The sequence below is a fragment of the Cygnus olor genome, chromosome 16 (genome assembly GCF_009769625.2).
Source record: "Cygnus olor isolate bCygOlo1 chromosome 16, bCygOlo1.pri.v2, whole genome shotgun sequence".
Taxonomy (NCBI): domain Eukaryota; kingdom Metazoa; phylum Chordata; class Aves; order Anseriformes; family Anatidae; genus Cygnus; species Cygnus olor.
The window spans coordinates 14,359,905-14,379,902 of record NC_049184.1 but is presented as its reverse complement, the minus strand read 5'-3'; the positions used below and the strand labels follow the sequence as shown (position 1 = coordinate 14,379,902).

The 19,998-nt window shown below is 51.7% G+C and overlaps 1 protein-coding gene across 1 annotated transcript; it reads left to right on the top strand.

Annotated features, from left to right (window-relative positions):
- The first annotated feature begins 365 nt into the window (after window positions 1-365).
- TCEA2 (transcription elongation factor A2) lies at window positions 366-17,770 on the top strand. Its single transcript, XM_040575774.1, is given in 11 exon segments — window positions 366-580; window positions 2,862-2,924; window positions 3,582-3,687; window positions 5,115-5,205; window positions 11,241-11,374; window positions 12,850-12,906; window positions 13,670-13,707; window positions 13,709-13,825; window positions 14,154-14,300; window positions 16,758-16,829; window positions 17,458-17,770. Coding segments are annotated over 11 exon segments (903 nt in total). The 5' UTR covers window positions 366-511; the 3' UTR covers window positions 17,467-17,770.
- The last annotated feature ends 2,228 nt before the right edge of the window (window positions 17,771-19,998 follow it).

Below are 19,998 nucleotides of genomic sequence, written 5' to 3'. Positions count from 1 at the left end.
GGTGATGGAGGTGTAGGAGGTGTAGGACGTGGTGGTGGTGGAGGAGCTGTTGCCCACAGCCCCAAGGGACGCCTGAGGGCCGGGCCCACACCCGAGCCAGGCCAAGCGGCCGGCCCAGCCTGCGGCGCCCCCGAGCCAAACGCGCTCGGTACCCGCCCGCTCGCTCAGCCCTGAAATGGCGGCGGGGGAGACACCGCGAGGCTCCCTCAGCTCCGGGACCTGCCTCAGCCCGCGGAGTGGGCGGACTACAACTCCCAGCGCGCCCCGCGCCCACCGCCCTGCGGGGGCATGCTGGGAGCTGTAGTCCGTTCGCACGGCCGCAAGCAGGGAAGAGGCGGGCGGGAGCCGCGAGGACTACAAGTCCCGGCGTACCCCGCGCGCCGCCCGCCCGCTCCGGACTGCGGTACCGGTGCTGAGGTGGGCACCGGGGCGCCGCCGCCAGCTCTCCCCCCCCCCCCGCCCCCGGTCCCCCCCCCCCTCCCCGGTCCCGGCCGCCGCGGGGAGCGGAGCGATGGGCGGGGAGGAGGAGATCGTGCGCATCGCCCGGCGGCTGGACAAGATGGTGGCCAAGAAGAGCGCGGTGAGTGGAGGCGGCTGGCCCCGACCCTCAGCCTCGGGGAGGGGGCGCCTCCTCCCCCCCCCCCGCCGCGGGTTTTGGGGCGGGGGGCGGCTGTCCTGAGGGGACCCCCCTCCACCCCGTCCCCGTTGCCTGAGGGCATCCCCCGTCCCCAACGGCCACGCCCCCGCTCGGTTTTGGGGGGCCATCCCTTCGCTGTGAGGCCCACGGTGATGATGGTGAGGGCACAGGCCCTCCCCTTACCCCATTACTATAGGGGCGCAGACCCCCCCCCATTACCCTGGGGGCACAGACCCGCCCCCACATTACCGTGGGGGTGCAGGACCCCCCTGTTACCCCATTACCATGGGGACGCAGACCCCCCCCCCCCCCCCCCATTACCCTGGGGGTGCAGATCCCCCCATTACCATAGGGGCACAGACCCCCCCCCCCCAATTACCCCATTACCCTGGGGGTGCAGGACCCCCCCCCCCCATTACCATAGGGATGCAGACCCCCCCAGTCCCGTGGAGTTCCCCCTCCCCAGACTGGCTGCAGGGGGTGCCCCCCTCACCTCCATCTCTGCCACCGTGCTGTTCGCTGCCTGCTGCTGGGGGGGGGCTCCCTGCTCCCCCGTGCGGGGCTGTGGGAGCCCTTCAGCCCCACGTTGCACCCCCAGGTCTCGCCCACCCCCAGCTCAGCGCCCTGGCGAGCATCCCCAGCCCTCCCTCCCCATCGCCTCGAGTGGGGGGGACCCTTGTGCGTGTCCCCCCCCCTCCCGGGGCTCTTTGAGTTGTTCCCTGCAGGAAATCCCAAGATTTGGGATTAGGGAACGTGGTATTTGGGTTATGGGGCGCCGGGTGTGGCTGCGTTCAGGTGAGCTTCTGGATGCTGGGCTGCAGAGCAGGTGAGCAGTGGCACTTGAGTAGCTGTTGTAAGATCCCAGGGACACGTGCTGGGGCTCAAACACAGCCTGCGATGTCTGCTCCTGTCGATGGCTTCGTTGAGAAAGAGGCAGCTTCTTAAAACGAGCGGTATGCGATCTTTCCTCTTGGTTGGCATTTTATCTGGTGCCGAGCCACAGCGTGTTTACTGTCCGTCGGCTAATTTGCGAACTCTTCCTGCAGGACGGTTGCCTGGAGAACCCGTTTGTTGCTCTAGTTTTTGTGTGGACCCCCATTTGCTGCCGTTGGCCCAAGCGGCTCCGTTTCCGATAACGGGATCGGGAATCACCAGGTCGTTTTGGGCGTGAAGGGCCGGATTTAGTGCAGTCTGCCTCCTTCCTCTCGGGCAAAACTGAAAGGTGTGAAGCTGCCTGGGAGGGAAGCTCCTTGTTCTGGGTACTGTGCTGAGTGAGATGCTTGCGTGCACACCGACAGCTTTCCTTTTGCTTTGGTGTTCTCAGCCCTGCTCTGTAGGGTGGCTGGATGTCTTCCTGCAGTGAATTGGGAGCAGCCCTCCTGCACAGGGAAGACAGTCTGGCTGTCAGTGGGGCTCCTTCGTGGCGCTACAATCCCGGGCCCTGTAGGTCTTGTGCTGCAAACGGGCTTGGAGTGGTTGGTGTTTGAAATGAGCTGTTAAACGTGAACACTGGAAAGCCTTGTTTGATAGAAAGGGAACGAGGGGAAGGAGCCAGCTGGATGGAGACAGGCGTATTCCAGGCTGAACTGCTGCCGAAGGGAGTTTTGGCTGGTGGTTCTCTGCCATTTGTCTCTGACTATCAATTTTAGGGATCCACAGATTGCCCGGTCGGGTACGTTCTGCATCTGGGTTCCTGGATGCGGAGCTGCTGCGAGGAAGCCTCGTGTGATGCGTTTCGAGTGAGCGGCTCCTTCGCTTTGCTGCTCGAGGGCTTTGCTCCCGGTATCACCTCTAGTGCTGAGCAGTGATCTATCAATATAACTACTAGGACGTGGCTACGCTGAGTTTTGTGTGGTAGAAAGAAGATTCCTGCTGCTCTGTCATGATTTTGAGGTTTAGGTGGGTTCTTGCAATTCTGCCCAACTGTTTTTGCAGACTGATATCATTAATCTGGGCCCACAAAATAGTTTGTTAGTAGAATTGCTCGTGCAAACCAAGCGTGTGCTGAGGGGACGGCTCTGATTCAGAGTGTATTTTTCAGGTGTTAAAGAAAACAAACTTGTCGCGTAGACGTAATGGCCTGATGCTCAGTAGTCTTGAAGGTGTTTTAAGGAAGGTTTTCTGGTTTTGCTTTGATTTCACCTTTCTGAATTTATTCCCATTGTGTTAAATTTCTTAATTAAAACCTGAGGCACTCATTCTCAGTATCTCTTTTCCTCTCCAGGATGGTGCAATGGATTTACTGAAAGAACTGAAAAGTATGCCCATGACTTTGGACTTGCTGCAGGTGAGTTGCACGCTTAGGGTACAAAGCTGAAGTCTGTCTCTGGACAAGCACAGCATGCTGCTTACGTGGGCTTCCTAGATTTCCTCTGACTCTTTGCCTCTCTCAAAGCATCAAAATAAGCGTTACATCTAGAAAATAGTACTGAACCTGCGCTTTGGACTGGCAATTGAATAGCTTTGGGCCACGACGTGCTGCCTGAATTTTGTGTGTAGTTGGTCAGACATGTGGGTGGCTGCTCAAATCCTTTCAGGGATCTCCAAAAGGGAAGATGAGATTAAAGTAGCAAACACAAAGGGCAGTCGGGGAAGTTCTGTAAGTCTTTGTGATGGTGATGTTCAGGACACTGGGGAGGTGTGAAGAGAATAACAATTCAGAGATTAAGATATGCATCTGGGATTTTTTCACTCTAAACTAGAATGCTACTTCCAGGTGTGTAGAGGAGGTATTTGTGAGTGATGCCTAGCTTGGGATCGGTTTTAGCAAGCCAGAGTCAGTCATCTTGTCCTTCCAGAGCTGTAAAGATCTAATCACTCTGGAAGTGCTCGGATGCTACATATCTCGGTCGTTGCTTTGACTATGTTATGGTTATTTCTGATTTCAGTTAGTAACAAATAACGAATCTGTTCTTGAATGATTCATCTGAATGTTCACTTGCAGTCCACCCGCATCGGCATGTCAGTAAATGCACTGAGAAAGCAGAGCACAGATGAAGAAGTGATAGCGCTTGCCAAATCGCTCATCAAGTCTTGGAAAAAACTTCTAGGTAAGAAAATCATCGTGTTCCTGTCAGATTCAACTTGCAGAGGCGCTGTTTTTCTCAGGAGAACTTATGGATTGATTTACATGGAACATTCTAGCAATTCAGCCTTTAGAATTGCACTGTCTTTTGAGTTTCACCTACAACCATGCATAGCTCTCGATTGCATTCCTGTTGTCAACCCAACGGCTAGCTTTTCCTGGAAAGAGCATTGAAAGCTTAGGGCTACCCTTAACGTGTACCTGATCATAATTAGAATTAGTTGTAGAAACAATGTCTGTACTCTGAACCCTCCACCCCGACTTGTGTGCTGTGTGGTATTAGTGCAGCGTGCACTGTCAACCTCTGCATCAGCTGAGGAAGAGAAAAGCTGGAATGCGTTTTGGGTGATGAGTTGGGGAAGGATTTTAATTTTACAACTTGCAGACGAATTCACGTTGACTGCTCTCTGCTGAGGAGGCTTTCGTGGTGATTGACTCTGGTAAACAGAAGCTTGTAATTCTCTCTGAGTAATCCTGTGCTGATACGGCACCATATGTCAAAATTAGTGGTAGAGGGCTTACAATTATTGTCTTAATGATTACATTTGTGATAAAAGACTGAGGCATCGGCAGCGCTGAGTTTGGAAGGACAGCCATACATGTGTCCTGCTAGCAAAGCAGTATTTTCCAGTCTACGCCAGTGGCAAAGTAGCCCCATGTGAAATTCAGACGCTCTTTACGCTGACTTCTTGGGCAGCAGCGTGTAACAGACACGTGATGAAGTGTTTGAGGCTAAGTGAAATGTATCTGCACCAGATAAAATGCTCCCCGTTTTAACAGACCGAATGAGTTAGCAGCAGTTTTCCTCTCCCGTCTGGGACTGTCCTTTCCACGCTGGGGCTGATGCATACTGCCTAGGCTGAGGCAGTTTACCGCTGGGTTGATCTTGTTCTGCAGTGTAATGGAAGTCCTCTCCAGGGCTGTGCTATTGGCAGCGCCTGAGACATGCAAGAAATGGTATTCCCAGAAGGACTAGCCCTTACTGGCCCTTCAGATGTCGTTGGCTTGAAACACTGCATTTAGCGACGCTTTGCAGAACTTGATCCAATACGTGCTCAGCAGCCAGGGTCTCTGAAAGGGACTTTTGTGATGAGGCATGTCTTGTGAGGAAGCTTATCTCTTAAGGAGGGAAGGTGATTGCTCGCTGCTCCCTGGTTTGATGGGGAACGCTTTTATTTGATTTAGTTTTCTACTTAGAGGCAAATAAAAGGTCTGTCGGAAAGCATGGGAGGCCCTGAAGGCCTTTTCCTGATTCTTTTTGTAGATTAATAATTTACGTTAGGCCAGATCTGTGGTCTTAAGACACCGTTTAGTGCTTGCAGGGTTGTGGGATAAAAAACGGTTCTGAACCCTTCAGCATCCGAGCTTGCTTTTTCTTTCTTTTGAATATAGATGCTTCTGAGGAGAAAAGTGAGGAGAAAAAGAAAAGCCTGTCCTTGCCAACTTCTTCCTCAAAGGACACTGGTAATTCAAAAGACCAAAGGTAAAGCTTCCCTTTAGCCAAAGATGATACCGTTACCTAACCTGAATTTTCTGTTGCCATCTTACATTAACTTTTACTTTTAAGTGTCTGAGCTGGGGATTTTGTGTGTTCAAATTCCTGGTCAGAAGCGCCTGGAGTCTAGGCTGCTTCAGGGGTGAGCTGCATGGTGTTTTTAATAAACTGAACTGTAATGCAGAAATAAACATCAGAAAAGATGGTGGCTTTGGTGATTTTTTTTGCTTTTATTCATGACTTTTTGTTTTTCTATTGTTTTATGTTTATTTTTTATTAATAAAACATTTTTGTTGCATTTTTATATTTTTTTTTGCCTGTTTCTAACTTGGAGCTCTTTAGAATGAAGACTGTTTTTGGCCTTTGCAATATCAAGTGATGGATGGGATTGACTCATACATCGCTATTGTAAAACTTCCATTTCTTTGTCCTCTTCTCAGCAAGTCCCAGCAGAAGTCCTCTTTTCACTCTGGACTGGTGTCTGCCCCTCTTGCAGGTCTGCTGCATGCTTGTTCCTTGCCACATGTTGAGTGTTGCATCCTGTTCCCACTGTCCTGTACATGCTAAGCTCTTGAGCGGAGGCAGTGTGATCAAAGGGGAGAGGGCGAATGCGATTTAAACCTTTGTCCTGGACCTCTTCCAGAGGCAAGAGGCTTCCCTCAGCCTCAGATCCCAGGAGGGTGGGTCCTTCGTAGGTTTGGCACTTAAAGATTTAGCTAGCTTCCTAAGTTTGCCAGAAGATTTAGAGTATTAAGGCTATAGTTTCTGGTTTGCAGACTTCCGTGTCTGCAGCCTGTCCCCTGCTGGTCGCTTTCTTGTCACTCTGTGCTTTGATCCTCCTCTGCTTTTTTGCTCACACCTCCCAAGGCTTGTTTTGGTGTGAGCCTTCTCACCCTTCACAGCTCTGCACGGGGCAGGTGACGGAGAAAGCTACTGATGCTGAGCTATGAAACTTTAATTTACGTGCATCTTTGGCTACCTCACCTCTGTAAAATGTGAAAAGGGATTTGCGAGGTGTTGCAACGAGCGTTTTAATAAAGGAGACTTCACAGCTGGAAGAACCGAGCCTTGTGATGACGTAGTGCAACGTGAGAGCAGGAGCTGTTTAGTTCTGTGTGCGTAATGCATCCAGTGGCAGTACCGGTATAAGAGCAGTAGGATGGGATTTCTTAGATGCTGTTTCCTCTCATCCTGTTGAGAGGACGCAAGGCTTGGAGGCCACAAAGCAGCCAGTGATAGCTGAGAAGGGGTTGCTTTGTAAGCTAATTAGTCTGAGCAATGCCACCAGCTTTGTGATGCAAATCCCTTCTCTTTATGATCCTTATATCCCATAAAATTGCAGACTAGTGCTCCCTTCCCCAGGGTGCAGGCAGGAAAGATCTGTTGTGTGAGTAACCAGGGTGAAAACTGAGTCACTTGCTGGGGTGAGAGCCTTTGAGCCTGTCCTTACTGGGAAGGGGAGGCAGCTTTCCCTCCAGCCTAAGGCCAGAAGCTGGAGTGGAAGCACTTGTGAGCTGTTCCTGCTGGGGAAAGGAAAGGGCAAGCATTACAAACTCGGCTGGTAGTGCTCGAGCCAGGAAGCAGTAGTGCACTTCAAAGAGAAAGGGAAGCTCCCGATTTAACCTTCGCAAGGTTGACCCTGGGGAGCGCGGAGCCGGGAGGGAAGGAAGGAAGCGCGGTGCATCCCCTGGGTGCAGTGGCAGCAGACACATCACGAGCAAAACGAGGTGGGTCTGCTGGGAGGCCTGAAGTAATTTTGCTCAACGGGATCCTGGCTGTAGGCAGAGAGGCAAAAGCCCCACTCTTTTCCTAAGCAGACAGCGTGGGGGCTGTGGGGTGGAAGCAACGAGCTTTCTGGCTTGTGCTGCTACCCTTCCGCTGTGCCTCGAGGGTGTGTTGCAGCTGCTGCAGTTTTTCCCTTGATGCTTTCTACGTATTCATCCTCCAGCATCTTCTGAGTGGCAGAGCGTCCCCTTGGTCGTGAAGGATAAACAGCAGCAAAGGGAGTAACTTAGTACGGATCCAGCAGAAGGGGCTAGTTCTGGTGCTAGGCTGAGCCAGGCTCTCTTCGCAGCCCAAAGTGGTTATTCTCCAGTGCTGCAAAATGAACTGCTAATCTGCCTTGGAAAAAAAAAAAATATTAGCAGCAAAGCTTTTTGGCTTTGCTTTAAAGTGCAGGCTGCGATGGGGAGGGGTCTGACCGGCTGCTCGGGGGATGCTTGCTGGTTCAGCTGAGGCTGCCATCGAGACAGCAACGAAATCAGTTTGCATTCAGATCCTACGGCCGCTGAGTCTGATGGATTTTGGCTGGGCCTTCCCCTTCTGTCAGGGAGGAGAAACTCGAATAGCTCTTGGCCTGAAATTTGTCTTTGCTTTCTGGAGCACAGATGCAGAAATCCCTCTGTGGAGACTGGCGCTGCTAGACCTGAAGGCTCCGAACCCGCCAGTGCGGAGCTGGCACCTGTAAAATTATCTGCTGCACTAGTGTAATCCAAAGCATGCCCCGTTGGGCTCTAGTAGTTTAGACCATTAGCGTAGCCCGTTTTAATGGGCTGTGTCTAATGTCTCTGTGCCTGACAGCAGGAACTTTTCCTTTTCCAATGTTCTCTGAAAGTTTTATTAGGCGGTTTTGGATCCGTGGCCTGAATTCAGCTCTTTGGTGAGATTTTCTTCCAGTGCAGCCCTGAGTTCTGTTTGTAGTCCATGGCTCTCGCTCTGCCACCATTTTGTTCCAGCATTTTTATTTTATTTTTTTTGGTGTGTGTGTAATCTTTTGTTGTCTGGATAGATTTACAAGCTCCCTCTCTTGTCGAACAGGAACAGTGTGAACCACAAGGATTTCCTGAAATAAGTCTTCTAGGTGTGTTTGAGGTCTATTTCCCAACGATTCTAATAACAAACTAACTTCTGAAACTTAATAAATAACTTTCAGTACAGTTGTTGGCATGTCTCAGGAGTCTTTCATCTAATTCATGAGTGATCGGTTGTCATCTCGGGGCACGTATGGGCATGGAGGCAAATTCCTTTACTCATCAGCTAACAGAAGTGGAATAACCATGCAACTGGTCTAGCTTTTTTTTTTCCTCCTTCAGGGAATAAACAATATTTAAATCAATATGGAATATTTAAGTCAGTAGCAGTTGCAGATGGAACCTTCCTGAAAGTCAAGTTGTACCTGTGTAAAGAGTGGTTTAAAAACCTGACTTTGTGTCGAAACTTAGTATCCTGGCTTTATTTTCCTGCATGTCAGAGTGCGGGCTGGTTATCGCTGCTTCTTTTTAAACATTCATTGACCTTCACCCCGTGTTACTTCTGACACTTACAAGAGTTCACACCAGTATTTTACTCTGGGAGACCTTCGTGTCACTGCCTGGAAAATGGGACTAACTTAAAGCTGGAAGAGCTCTCAGGAAAGTTTCTTCTGCCACCCCTTCCTAGGACAACACGATCTCTGCCCAAGCTGCTCCCAGCAGCCCTTTTTCTAAGCTGTTTTTTTTTGACAGTCCCAAAAAATCATCAGGGTAAGGTATTTCCAGAGTTGCCTTTGGCAGGCTCTTCTAATTCATAACTCACCTTTACAGTTTGAAACTTACTCTTGATCAAAACCCATCTTGCTTAAGACCTTTGCTTCTTGTTAAATTTTTACGAATGCAGAGGGTTTTTCCTGCACTCCTCCTTTGGAACAAGTCTTCAAGTATTTCAGCACTTGTCTCCTCAGAGTCTTCCCTGCTGTAAACCACTCTAATCCTTTCAGCGTTTCCTTTTGTTGGAGGTGTTTTCTAGGCTTTTTGCCTTTGCCCTCGGGAAGTTTCATTTTTCCCAACTGTTTTGTACGAGATCAGCCATCGTTTTCAGACGAGTCTTCCCAAGCTGTGTATGATTTGCTGCGTTCACCCCCGTGCGCACCACCAGCCGTGAGCTGTGCGTAGTTCCCTAGGCACAAAAGTACCTGGCAGCAATTTGTACGATCCAGACGAGATCAGCATCTAATTGATTATTTGCAAGCTAAGTTTACTTTTTTTTTTGTAATACGTGTGATGTAAATCCTATGGAATGTTTTTAGCTGTTTGGACACCTCAGTAAATCTGTTCAATAGCCTCATGCAGTGCTGACCGGTAAAACTGGATGGTAACAAGCCTTCTTCGGCTGCTGGGCAAAGAGAAATGCAGCAAGCCCACAATGTAATCTCCCTTGGAGTCCTTCTATTTCATCTGAGCACGAAATTAATCTTCTAGCTGTGGTCTGACCTGAGCAATTTGCTGAAGGTGCACTGGTGAGTGCTCCTGCAAAGGGCCCGAGGAGGTTTTTGAGCTGTGACAATCCAGTAGCGCTAACGGTGATCTGAGGGCTTTGAGGCACCCCGGAGCCAGCCTGGATTTGAACTTGGCAGCAGCAGCAGGGGCTCCTGGGCTGAGTCCCTGAAGTTGTCTGGCTCACTTCGTACACCTGCACATTCAGGCGGCTTCCAGCTTAGCGCTGCTCTGCTGCGGGCTAGCTAATCCCTTCTGGGACGGTGCAGTGGAAGTCCCTGCTCATGAGAGATTTATTTTTGATGGCAAAAACTTGGAGGTGGTGCCCCAGCTTCACAGCAGCTGTAAAGCCACTTGTGTCTCAAGGAGATGTTGCCGCTATGGCATGGGTGAAAGAAATACCAGAGCTTCTTTCTTTTTCTCCCTGTTTGTCTCTTGCTGCATTGATGTTACCCAGACGTTGGCAATAAATAATGTGCATTTTATGGCCCGAACACCAAAGTCAGAGTAATCTCAGCTGAAAAATTGGCTGTTCTACTGCCTAGATTTAGGGGGCGGGGGGGAAGGAAGGCTCCATAAAATCATCTGGGAATCATAACAGCCCAGCTTTTTTTTATCTGCAGCAATTGCAGGGCTAACTAACCCGATGTGCAGATGTTAGGCTTTTACGGGCAGGATGTTTCAGCATCGTGGGTATTCACCAGGCTGAACTGCTCGGTGAAATTTCTCCTCCGGCATGCCAACCTGGGCCTGTGCTGCATCAACCTGCTGCATCACGCGGTGGCTGTGTGCCCTCTGTCTCTCCTGGCAGGTGACCCGAGCGATGCAGTCACAGCAGGCAATGTTTGCGTTCCCCTGCCTGTGCCTACAAGTGCTTGCAGGCAGAAAATGAAGTTCTTTTTGCAAGGGAAGTAATATTTGTTAGTCCCGTGTTAGCCTGGCACCTGCGTGAGCTGCTTGTGGTTGTGTAGGGGTGCTCCTCTGTGAGATGAGCAATCAGAGTCTTGCCAGATCACAGGAGAAAGGAAGATCCCCTTATGTGTTTTGCTGCGTTTCTTTTGGTGTATCAGAGCTGAAGAAGCCATTAGCTTTGTTTCCCTTTGCACAGAAGCCCCTTGTTCTGGAGAGGCTGGGGTAGGCTTCTCTGATTTCTGCCCCGAAGGCAGCATGCTGCCCTTCTTGGTGGTTAGAGGGAGCCAGGGTGTTTGTTCTCTTCTTCCTGCTGCTGACATTAATAGCGAAGGATGTGAGATGAGGAACCAATTCTGGTACCTGCTGAGATTAACCTTAGGGTGGCTTCTGCTTGCTTTCTGCTGAAAGCATTTAAGGATGGGGTCCTGCAAAGCAAGAGAGGAATTCAGCACCGTGATCTGGGTGCTGCGGTCCGACTGAGGGCGTGCTGATGCTCTCAGGAGTCCCGAGCGCATTTGATTTACCGATGGTGTCCGATGGTTTCATAATGTTTTCACTTGATGCCCAGTGGTCTGGCAGACGTGGTCCATGTTCAGTAACAGGAATTGGTTAGCAGGCCTGCTTCGTGGATTAAACCTCCAGTTACAGCCAGCAGATTCCACAGGAGAGCTCGTGTCTGGTTTGATGGCACTGACTGCTGTCTTGCGCTACGTGCTGGTTTGGGGCACGCATCTGCACTGTTTTCCTCTGACTGGTTTTGGGTTGTAATTAACAGGATGCTTGGCCACATGCCTGCTGATCCCTTCTCTGCCCTCAGTGACCCGAGCTGAGGCATTCTGACAGGTGAAGTTTCTCTTTTAGCTCCAACAAAAGGCAGGAGCCTCCGAAGACCCCGACGACTCCCAAAATCACCACCTTCCCTCCGGCGCCCGTCACCTGCGATGCTGTCCGCAACAAATGCAGAGAGATGCTGACAACAGCTCTACAGGCTGACGGTGAGTGCTGGGGGAAACCCCGCGTTGCTTAAAATACTTAAAATATTTCGCAGCTCCTGGTGTGTTCTGCCAGAGACCTCTGCATGTAGGTCAGTGCCAAGTTCGGCACCTTTTAGATAGGCTCTTCTGGAGCGGCCTCGTCGAAGGATTATTGCTATCAGTTTGGTTTAGCCCCCCATCACCCTTTTGTCCGGCTGGCTGGCACCACAGCATCTGTAGATACGTGGATACGGGCCTGGCTCGTGCCAGAGGCATGGTAATTAAGAACACGGGGTCATGTGTGGTCTTCTGTTCCGCAGCCTGCGGTGGGCGGGTCTGGCCAGAAGTTTGATCTCCAGGTGTGCAGGTATTTGCTTCCCTTTCCAGGTCTCAGTCTTGCCTGATTGCTGTAGAGTGAAGCTGTCATCTCTGCTTACCCCTGGGGCACAAAGCGAAGCCGTAACTCACTGTACGGAATTTGTCGGTAATGGTGCTCGTGCCAGTCGCCTCCTGCACTTAGATTCCCCCTGCCCGCGCAGACTGGAGCTGCTTAAATACTGGGGTCCTCTGTGGATCTGGGATGGAATAGGCTCTGCTTGCACTCGTGCTGTGCCATCTAAAACAGGCAGCTGCAGGTGCTCAGCATCTCTGACAGTCAGCTTTTGAACACCTCGAGCTGAACACGTGCTTGAGTCCAAGCTGCAGATCCTTTTGGAAAAGGGGGATCTGCCTGAGCACTGCAGAGTTTTGTTAATTTGAAGCCAAGGAACGTAGACAGCAGATGGAGAAGTTCACAGAGTCGTTCTTTCTAGCCTTCCTCTGCGTGTGTGCTTGTATATGCTGCATTAAGTACTCTGTGTAACTCCTAGAAAAACCCTTTCCGTGGGAAGCCCGGGAAGTAGTCCCCTGAAGTCTGCTTTTAAGCTCAGCCCGGTTCTGCACCGCTTTCCTCTGCTTGGTGGTGGTGGTTACCATACCCAGTGTCCCAGCTCATAACAGTTTTCGCACTCTGATGCTGTTTAATTGGCAAGAAGCAGCATGTGAAAGAAAAGGGCAGATGGAACCCTGAGCTGAGAAGAAAAACAAAGGCTTGATTTCGATGCTGCCTGTCAGGCTCTATCAGATTTGGTCTGAGTGGAGCTACTTCTTGTTGACACCAATATCTGAGGAGAATCAATTCCTTCCTTGTTGGTTGCAACTATGGCAAAAATACATTGGATATGGGAAAACTCCTTTTGTGGGGCAGGTTCTTGTTAGCTTTGTGTAGTCCTGGTAGAGAGGCGGAGGGCACAAACTGGCTGGATTTGCTTATTTTCATCACTGCTCTTTTCAAAAGGGTCGGAGGGTACCTAGAGCAAAGGCCACGATGCCATTTGACGGAAAGAGCACGTAAATCAAAATCGCAAACTGTCTAGATTTGTATCTCAGAAATGCTGAGCCCAGGGACCCCGTGCCTGGTTGGAAAGCGTTGACCTTCTGTTCCTCTTGTCTTACAGATGACTACGTTGCCATTGGCGCTGACTGCGAGCACATAGCAGCCCAGATTGAAGAATATATCCTTGCTGTACTGGGCTCCCTCAAGGGCCTGCGTGTCTCCAGGCCATGAATTGAACGAGCTGAGAGGAGAAACGGGGCAGTATGACTTTGTGTAAAGGTTCTGATGCAGCTCTGCTTGTCAGGGCTGTCAGGTTCCGGCTCTGCTTGGCTGTGTCCTGGGGCACGCAGGAGCCACCAGCAGTGCTGGGAGCTCAGGGCAGAGCCCTTGCTGGTGTGACTGACACAGAGATTTCCTTCCTGTTCACACCATCGTGGGCTTGCGCGTCCCAAGTTCCCCTTCCTGTCAAAATACTATTTCCTGCTCCCAGCTCTGCTTCCAAAGACTTAACAGCTGTCCTGAGCCTCGCTCTTGAGAGCAGTGTGTTCATAGGGGGTAAAAGAAAGGGGGAAGACAGAGCAGTAAGTGTGGAGTTGGGTGTAGATTGGGATAATTGTGGAGCTTGCCTTGGCACGGTGGCTGTGGGGTGCAGCTGGGCTCTCTCAGCTGAGCATTTTGTGCCTGCCTTGCTGCGAGGAAGAGCAGGTTGAAGAACCAGAGCCTAACTAAAAATAAAGATTATTTCTAGCACAGTGTAAAAGCCCCTGGTCTCCGGGATCACGTAAGTCTGTGCTCAAATACAGTGTTAATTTCCCAGAGCAGAGACTGTCTTTTGCTTCCAGCACCATCGTCTGTGTCCTGGCAGCAGTAACGCTCCCTGTAGGTGTAGGGTGTGGTTGGAGGCTTCTGGGTTGGCTGGAAAGTCCTTGACTGCCGCGTACGCATATACCAAGACATCAAGAACACCGACATGAAGTACAAAAAACCGCGTGAGGAGCCGCATCTCCAATCTGAAGGACTCCAAAAATCCTGAGCTGAAAAAGAACGTGCTGTGCGGGGCCATTACCCCTGAGCAGATTGCAGTGATGACCTCGGAGGTGAGGAAGCCCGAGCAGGGTTGCTTTCGGACAGGGAACGTGTCGTATGAATGAGCTTGAAGCAAGTGGCTGGTCTGCGCGCCAGGACTGCAGATTTCTCAGCAGCTGCTGCCCGAGTGCACGGGGAGGAAACTAGCCGTGGGGATTGCAATGTGGAGAGCAGTCTGTTGGGGTGTCAGCTCGTCACAGGGGTGGACCAGTAACCAAAACCGAAAGGCTTTCTGTCTTAACACCCATCTGTTAGGCCCTTCTGTCCCCTTGGTTCTTTCCACTGCGGCGGGTGTGGTGGTAAAACGGGACAGATGCGATTTTATTCCTTTTTTGAAAGGAAATGGCCAGTAACGAGCTGAAAGAGATCAGGAAAGCCATGACGAAAGAAGCAATTCGGGAGCATCAGATGGCCAAGACAGGAGGGACGCAAACTGACCTCTTCACCTGTGGGAAGTGCAAGAAGAAGAACTGCACCTACACCCAGGTTAGTCTTCCTGCTCCTACAGCCTCCACAGCACTGACCTCTGCACAGGACAAGATCTGTCACAGTCCTGAGCTCGTACTGCTCCTGGACAGGCCATGCAGCATGGCAGAAATTTTGCTGCTGATAGAGAGAAGCTTTTTGAATGCTTGGGGCCCTCTAAAATACAGTGCTGATGCTTTTGCATACATCTTTCGTTGGAGCTTGTGTAACTTTCTTTGTTCATTTGAGCAGATGCTGCTTTGCATCTGGAAGAGCAGGGATTTGTGCAGCACCAGGGAAGATTTCAAGAGCATGTCATGCTGCTTGCTGAGCAGCCTGGGAGAGCTGCACGTTGAAAGCAGGTGCTGGGAATGTGACGGTTCAGAGAAGGAAGGAGTGGGTAGCACAGAGGAGAGAGACTGCAGAAACTGAGGCAGGCACGTTGATGGTATTAAAAGTGCAAATTAGGAATGTAGATAAGCTGCGGCTGGACAGACCCCAACTTATTTAAAATAAAACACGAAACAGGTGAAATATCAATAAAGAATAAATGAATCTGGTGTGAGCAGGCAGCGGCGATTCCTTCCCCTTGAGGGACAGCTGCTGGAAGCCTTGCACATTGCCAGCGCGTTTTAGTTCCCGTGTTCGTGCCAGGCATCTGGAGATAAATGTGCTTTTGCTGTGAGTCAGTGTTGCAGAATGTGCAGATACCCAAAAATGCACCAGCAACCACGCGATTGCTACTGCGTTTGCCGAGTGGGTGCGCCCGAAATGCGCGTGCAAGCGCCGAGTGAAACCCCTTGGTGTGCTTGGATGCGATGTGCAAACACAGAGGAGAGCCAGGCGGCTGACCGGGGTTTTTCCTTCGGCTGAACAAGCCGTCTTGCATCCCACAACGCGTCCCAGTAAGTCCCTGCCTGAGCTGTGCTGCTCGCCTCGGCAGCACGTGGGCCCCGAGCTTTGCTTGTAGTGGGCTGGAGTCCGACTGCTCGGAGCTGGGGCAGGTCCCGGCAGCATCTTCTCAGCAGAAATATCAGAAGAAAAAAATGCCTTTTTTTTATTAGTTTTCCAGAGAAGAAACAATCACTGGTACTGACATGTCCTACATTTCAAGTAGGTGAACTGGCATTTGTGAAAGCGTTCGGAGCCAGGCAGTAACATCGGGTGAGAATTACAGAATTTAGCTATCCAGCGTGCTTGCAAAACATGTTTAGTTTGCATCATGCAAATGCTATGGCTCTTGCACACTGGGTAATTACACATGTAGATCACCATAATTACACTCGGCATAGTTCTGCTGTCTGATTTGCACAGGGAGTGCCAGTATTTTGTGTCCAGACCTGGTGTCTTGTGGTACTCAAATGCCATGAAAATCTGATTTTTAGCAAACCATGTGTTTCTGGCGAGAGCCAGCCAGAGGCAGCCGTCACATCTGGGTTAAATATCAGAGTTCCTTAATGGCTCAAACACAAACCAGACGAGAAATGTGCAGAACCTGGTAACCCAGAGTACGTTTCTGGGAGGCCAGGACAGAGGACTGGGTCTGTAAACGGGAATGGCTTGAGTGCTTTTTTATGTGTTCCTGTGGAGCGTGTGCTTGATGGGCTGAGGGGTTTGCAGTCTCCCAGCCAGCTGCATCCATCCCTGCTCGGGGCGCAGCACGGGGAGGGTCCGGCTGTGGGTACGTGCACCGCCAGAGCCACCCACAAAGAGCGGGCAGCGCAGGGCTGAGGAGGGAAGTTGCTGCCCCAGACGAGTCGCTCAGATAGCGTAGGGCTAGCGAGGGGTCTCGAGGCAAGAGTCTCCTCGAGCAGCTGCTGCTGAACGCCGGCGGGATCATTTTCTTGCTGCTGCCTTGGTCACAACCCCAAAGAAAAGGTGGCTGTAAGGGGAGATCAGAGCCCGAGCTGCTCCGTTGTGCGATTCTTTGGGGAGATGTGGGGCTCTGGCAGCAGTGAAGTCCTTGAAGATGCTCCAGGCCAGGGGAGCAGTTTCTCTGCTGTAGGTGTATGTGCCGGTGCCCTTCACGGGTGCGTTTTTGTGCCTGGTGGGGCAGCCCTCTGGTTCCTACCGGTGGCCTTTCAGCGCCAGATGTTCAAACTGCTCTGGTCTGTACCCACCGTACCCTGGGCACGCTGGCAGGCAGCTGCTGATGACACTGGCTTAATAGGTTGTAATTTATACAGGCATTTGCAATAGAATGGGAAGCTTGGCGTAGCTGCAGGATTGGGAATTCTCCGAAGAGTCGGAGACCATGTGTGTATATGTGTAAATTTGTGTGTGAAACAATAACCAGACCCATTTTGCAGGGAGGCTCCTTGTGCTCTCCCAGGCCTTGGTGTCTCGATGATTTCTGACAATGTGACCAGATGGCCAGCATAAATCCTCGGTGGCTAGAGGGACAAGGAGCTGCTTTGTGAGCCCCGCACTGAGGCCACGTGCGGTGCTCAGCTCTCATTTCCCTTGTGTCCTCCCCAGGTGCAGACCCGCAGCTCCGACGAGCCCATGACCACCTTCGTCGTGTGCAACGAGTGTGGGAATCGCTGGAAGGTAGCACACCAAGGATATTACTGGCACTGAGGGGTGTTAGGGTAGCTGTACCCACGATGCTGCAGATGCTTAGCTGCTGTCCTCAGAGGTGCTTGCCAAACGCTGACTGGCTCTAGCGAGTGATCTTTCCTCCCAGCACAGAGGCAAGAACTCCTGGGTTCATCCCATCTCTGCAGACCAGCTGGGGCCATGCCTCACTTCCACATTCCCCATCTCCTTCCTCACATCCCCGCTGCTGCCATGACCAACTTCACAGTGCTTTTCTCGCTCCCTCTGCCACCCAAGAGATGGTGGTGATGACATCGTGTAGGATTTTTTTTTAAAAAAAAAAATGCTTTTATACTGTGTGCAGAGCCTGGATGTGAGCAGAAATCTCCCCGTTGATGGTGAGCAGAATTGGCACCACTACAAAGTGCCAGAGCCACAGCTGAGAGATTCAAATGGGAGCTCTGTTTAGCCCCTGCTGCAGGGGCTGAGCCCTGCCTCCGCACAATCCCCGAGCCCTTGCCAGCTTCCGAAACAAGAACTGTCATCCGGATTCCTGTCTTCTAGGCAGCAAGCGCATGACCTGCGACTCCCCTTGGTAGTGAGGCTTTCTAATCAGGGTTTAAACTCCCTTCTCTTGCAGTTCTGCTGATATGTGCCATGGCCCGAGAGCGGCAGCCAAACGCAGATCAGAGTGCAACCTCCATACGCCAGCTCCCACGGCAATTGTGTATTGTGTCCCGAGTGAGTTTGCATTGTCACGCGCTGAGAGCAGCTGCGGGGAGGCCTGCCTCTCTGCTCGGGCCTTGCTGGAAAGCCGCTGTTGTGGGCTGACGGCGTGGCAGGAGAGCTCACTAAACACACTTAGTTGTTATTTTCTCATCTTAAGCGAGTATGGTCACTTTTTCTTCAAAACTAATATTAAACATTTGTCAGTTTCTGACTTTTTATTTCAACCGCGTGTGTGCAGCGCTTTGCATTCGCGACGTGGAGCCGCGTGGAAGCTTGGAGTCAGGGAGTCAGTGTCCGGATGGCTGGGAACTGCTCGTTGCCTGGAGCACCAGAAAGCAAGAAGCTGCTCGTGGGTGTACCCTCACTGCACCAAAGGTAGCTTCTAGTCAGCCCATAAAACCATTGAGCCAAATCCCGGGGCACTGGGTGGCGGTACTGGCCTTCCTCACCTGGCTGAGGAGATCGTTGATGGAACAGAGCTTTTGGGGCAGCGATGAGGTGCAGCTCTCCAGCTCCGCTGGACATCTGTAGCCTTCATGTGATTATGCACGGTGATGCAGACCTTGTGATCTCATGCCTTTAAATGCCAACGGCATGGGATTGCTGCACAGAGGAGATCGAGGACATCGCTCTCCACATTGCAGCAGCCTGAAAGCATGGACACCAGCCACCAGAAGGAACACGTTGTTGGTTTGGAGGAGCAGGAAAGGGAGGAAGGTGCGCCCGGCCCAGCAAAGGTTCGCATTTTCTAGAGCTCCATCCCTCTGTGGAAGGGAGACTCGGAGCCAAGAGCTCCCTTGGCACCCAGCTGGGCAGGAAGGGCCCAGCAGCTCGTTGCTGTTCCTGCTGACTGAGCTGCTCCCCTGCTCCCGATTGCTGTCATGCGGGGAACCTGGGAGCAATCCGTTTTACACAGGGAGAAGCCTTCAGTAAAGGAGGTGGAGGGAATCCACAGGCCAGGGGGAGCGTTGTGACCTTGCGGGGACCTGCAGGATCGGGCTGTTGGTGCGGGGTAACCACAACCTGCTGGGGAAACTCTTCCCTCACAATAGGTTTTGGTCTGAGACTTAATTCCTCTTCCCTTCTCTTCTTTCCTGGGTTTCCTCGCCTTTGGCTGGGGTGGTGCAGCATTCAGGGGACCCCCACAAGATCTCTGAGCACGAGGCTGCTGGGGAGCTCCCCTCTGCGCTTCAGCTCTTTGTGCTCACGAGCAGTACAGGAGCATTTGCAGTAACATCTCCTACAGCATCGCTCCCCCGTTCCGGAGTGAAAAACAAGTATTTCCACTGGCTTTTCAGCATGCCAGACAGCAGACATTCACCAGAGACCTTGGAGATGCTTAGAGGGGAGTAAGCAGCCACATGAAAGCAATGGAAAACGTGCTCGCAGGCCCTTTGAGGGCTGTGTTCCTCTCGAGGCAGTGATCCCAACAGGATCCTTTGCTCAGGGCTTTCACTTTACGGGGTGCAGCCAAGTCTCCCAAGAAGGAAAAGATTCAAAGACGCTGACAACTTGTTAAGCCTCACGAGTCTTGTGGCGGATGGGATTATTCGAGCCAGGCTTGTGAGGGAACAGTGTCCTCACAGTAATGCTTAAAAAAAGCTTCAGGATCTAAACCCAAAGCTGGCCAAGGCACTCTGGCTCGTGCACTGTGAACAGGAGCCAGCTAATTACCAGTTGCTGTTGCTTTTCTTCTTGTATTACTGTAAGGAGGGGAGTTAAGCTCGGGTGCAATTTGCTGACAGTCCCGAATTGCATGTGGAGATGCAGAAACAGGAGCTCCTCAAAAGCTGGGGAACAGAATCTGGTCCCGTGGCATCTTCCTGTGCCTTTTGCTCTAGCTTCTGGGACAGGAACAGCTACACACCGATGGCAGTCCGGGAGGGGGAAGACCTTGGTTAAAGAGGTGTCTCAGCGGGAAAGATTCCCTTACAAGAAACGTAAAAGCAGCAGGATTGTGAGCAGGAGACGAATTGGGGTCTCTGCTGGGCTGAGACCTGCAGTGAGCAGAGAGGGTCCGACCCCCTGCCGTGCTCTTGAACGGCTTCAGGGATGCTCAGCCTCCAAACCCTGCACCGAGCAGGTTCTGAGAACGTTCTGCAAGTAAGGAAATGAGGCAAACCCAGACTCAGAGGTAAAATCTCTCCAGTGCGGGGTCCGAGCTCTGCCCTGCTGCACTCGCTTGGCCGAGCCCCTCGTTTGGCATCGCTCGTTGGCGCTGCCCGGCTCGCATCACTCCCGAGCACGAGCAGGGAGAGCGCCCCAGGCAGCGAGGCTGTTGCTTTGCAGCTTTTGTACCCACCACAAACATTACCTTGGGTTTTAAACGGCTGCTGGGAGCAGGATTTGAGCTGCCGCCCGCTGTGGGAGCCCGGCTGCTGGGGCTCGCAGCCTGCCATCGCCTCACATGTTGGTAAGGACCGAACAATAAAAAGACCGACATTCCTGAGCA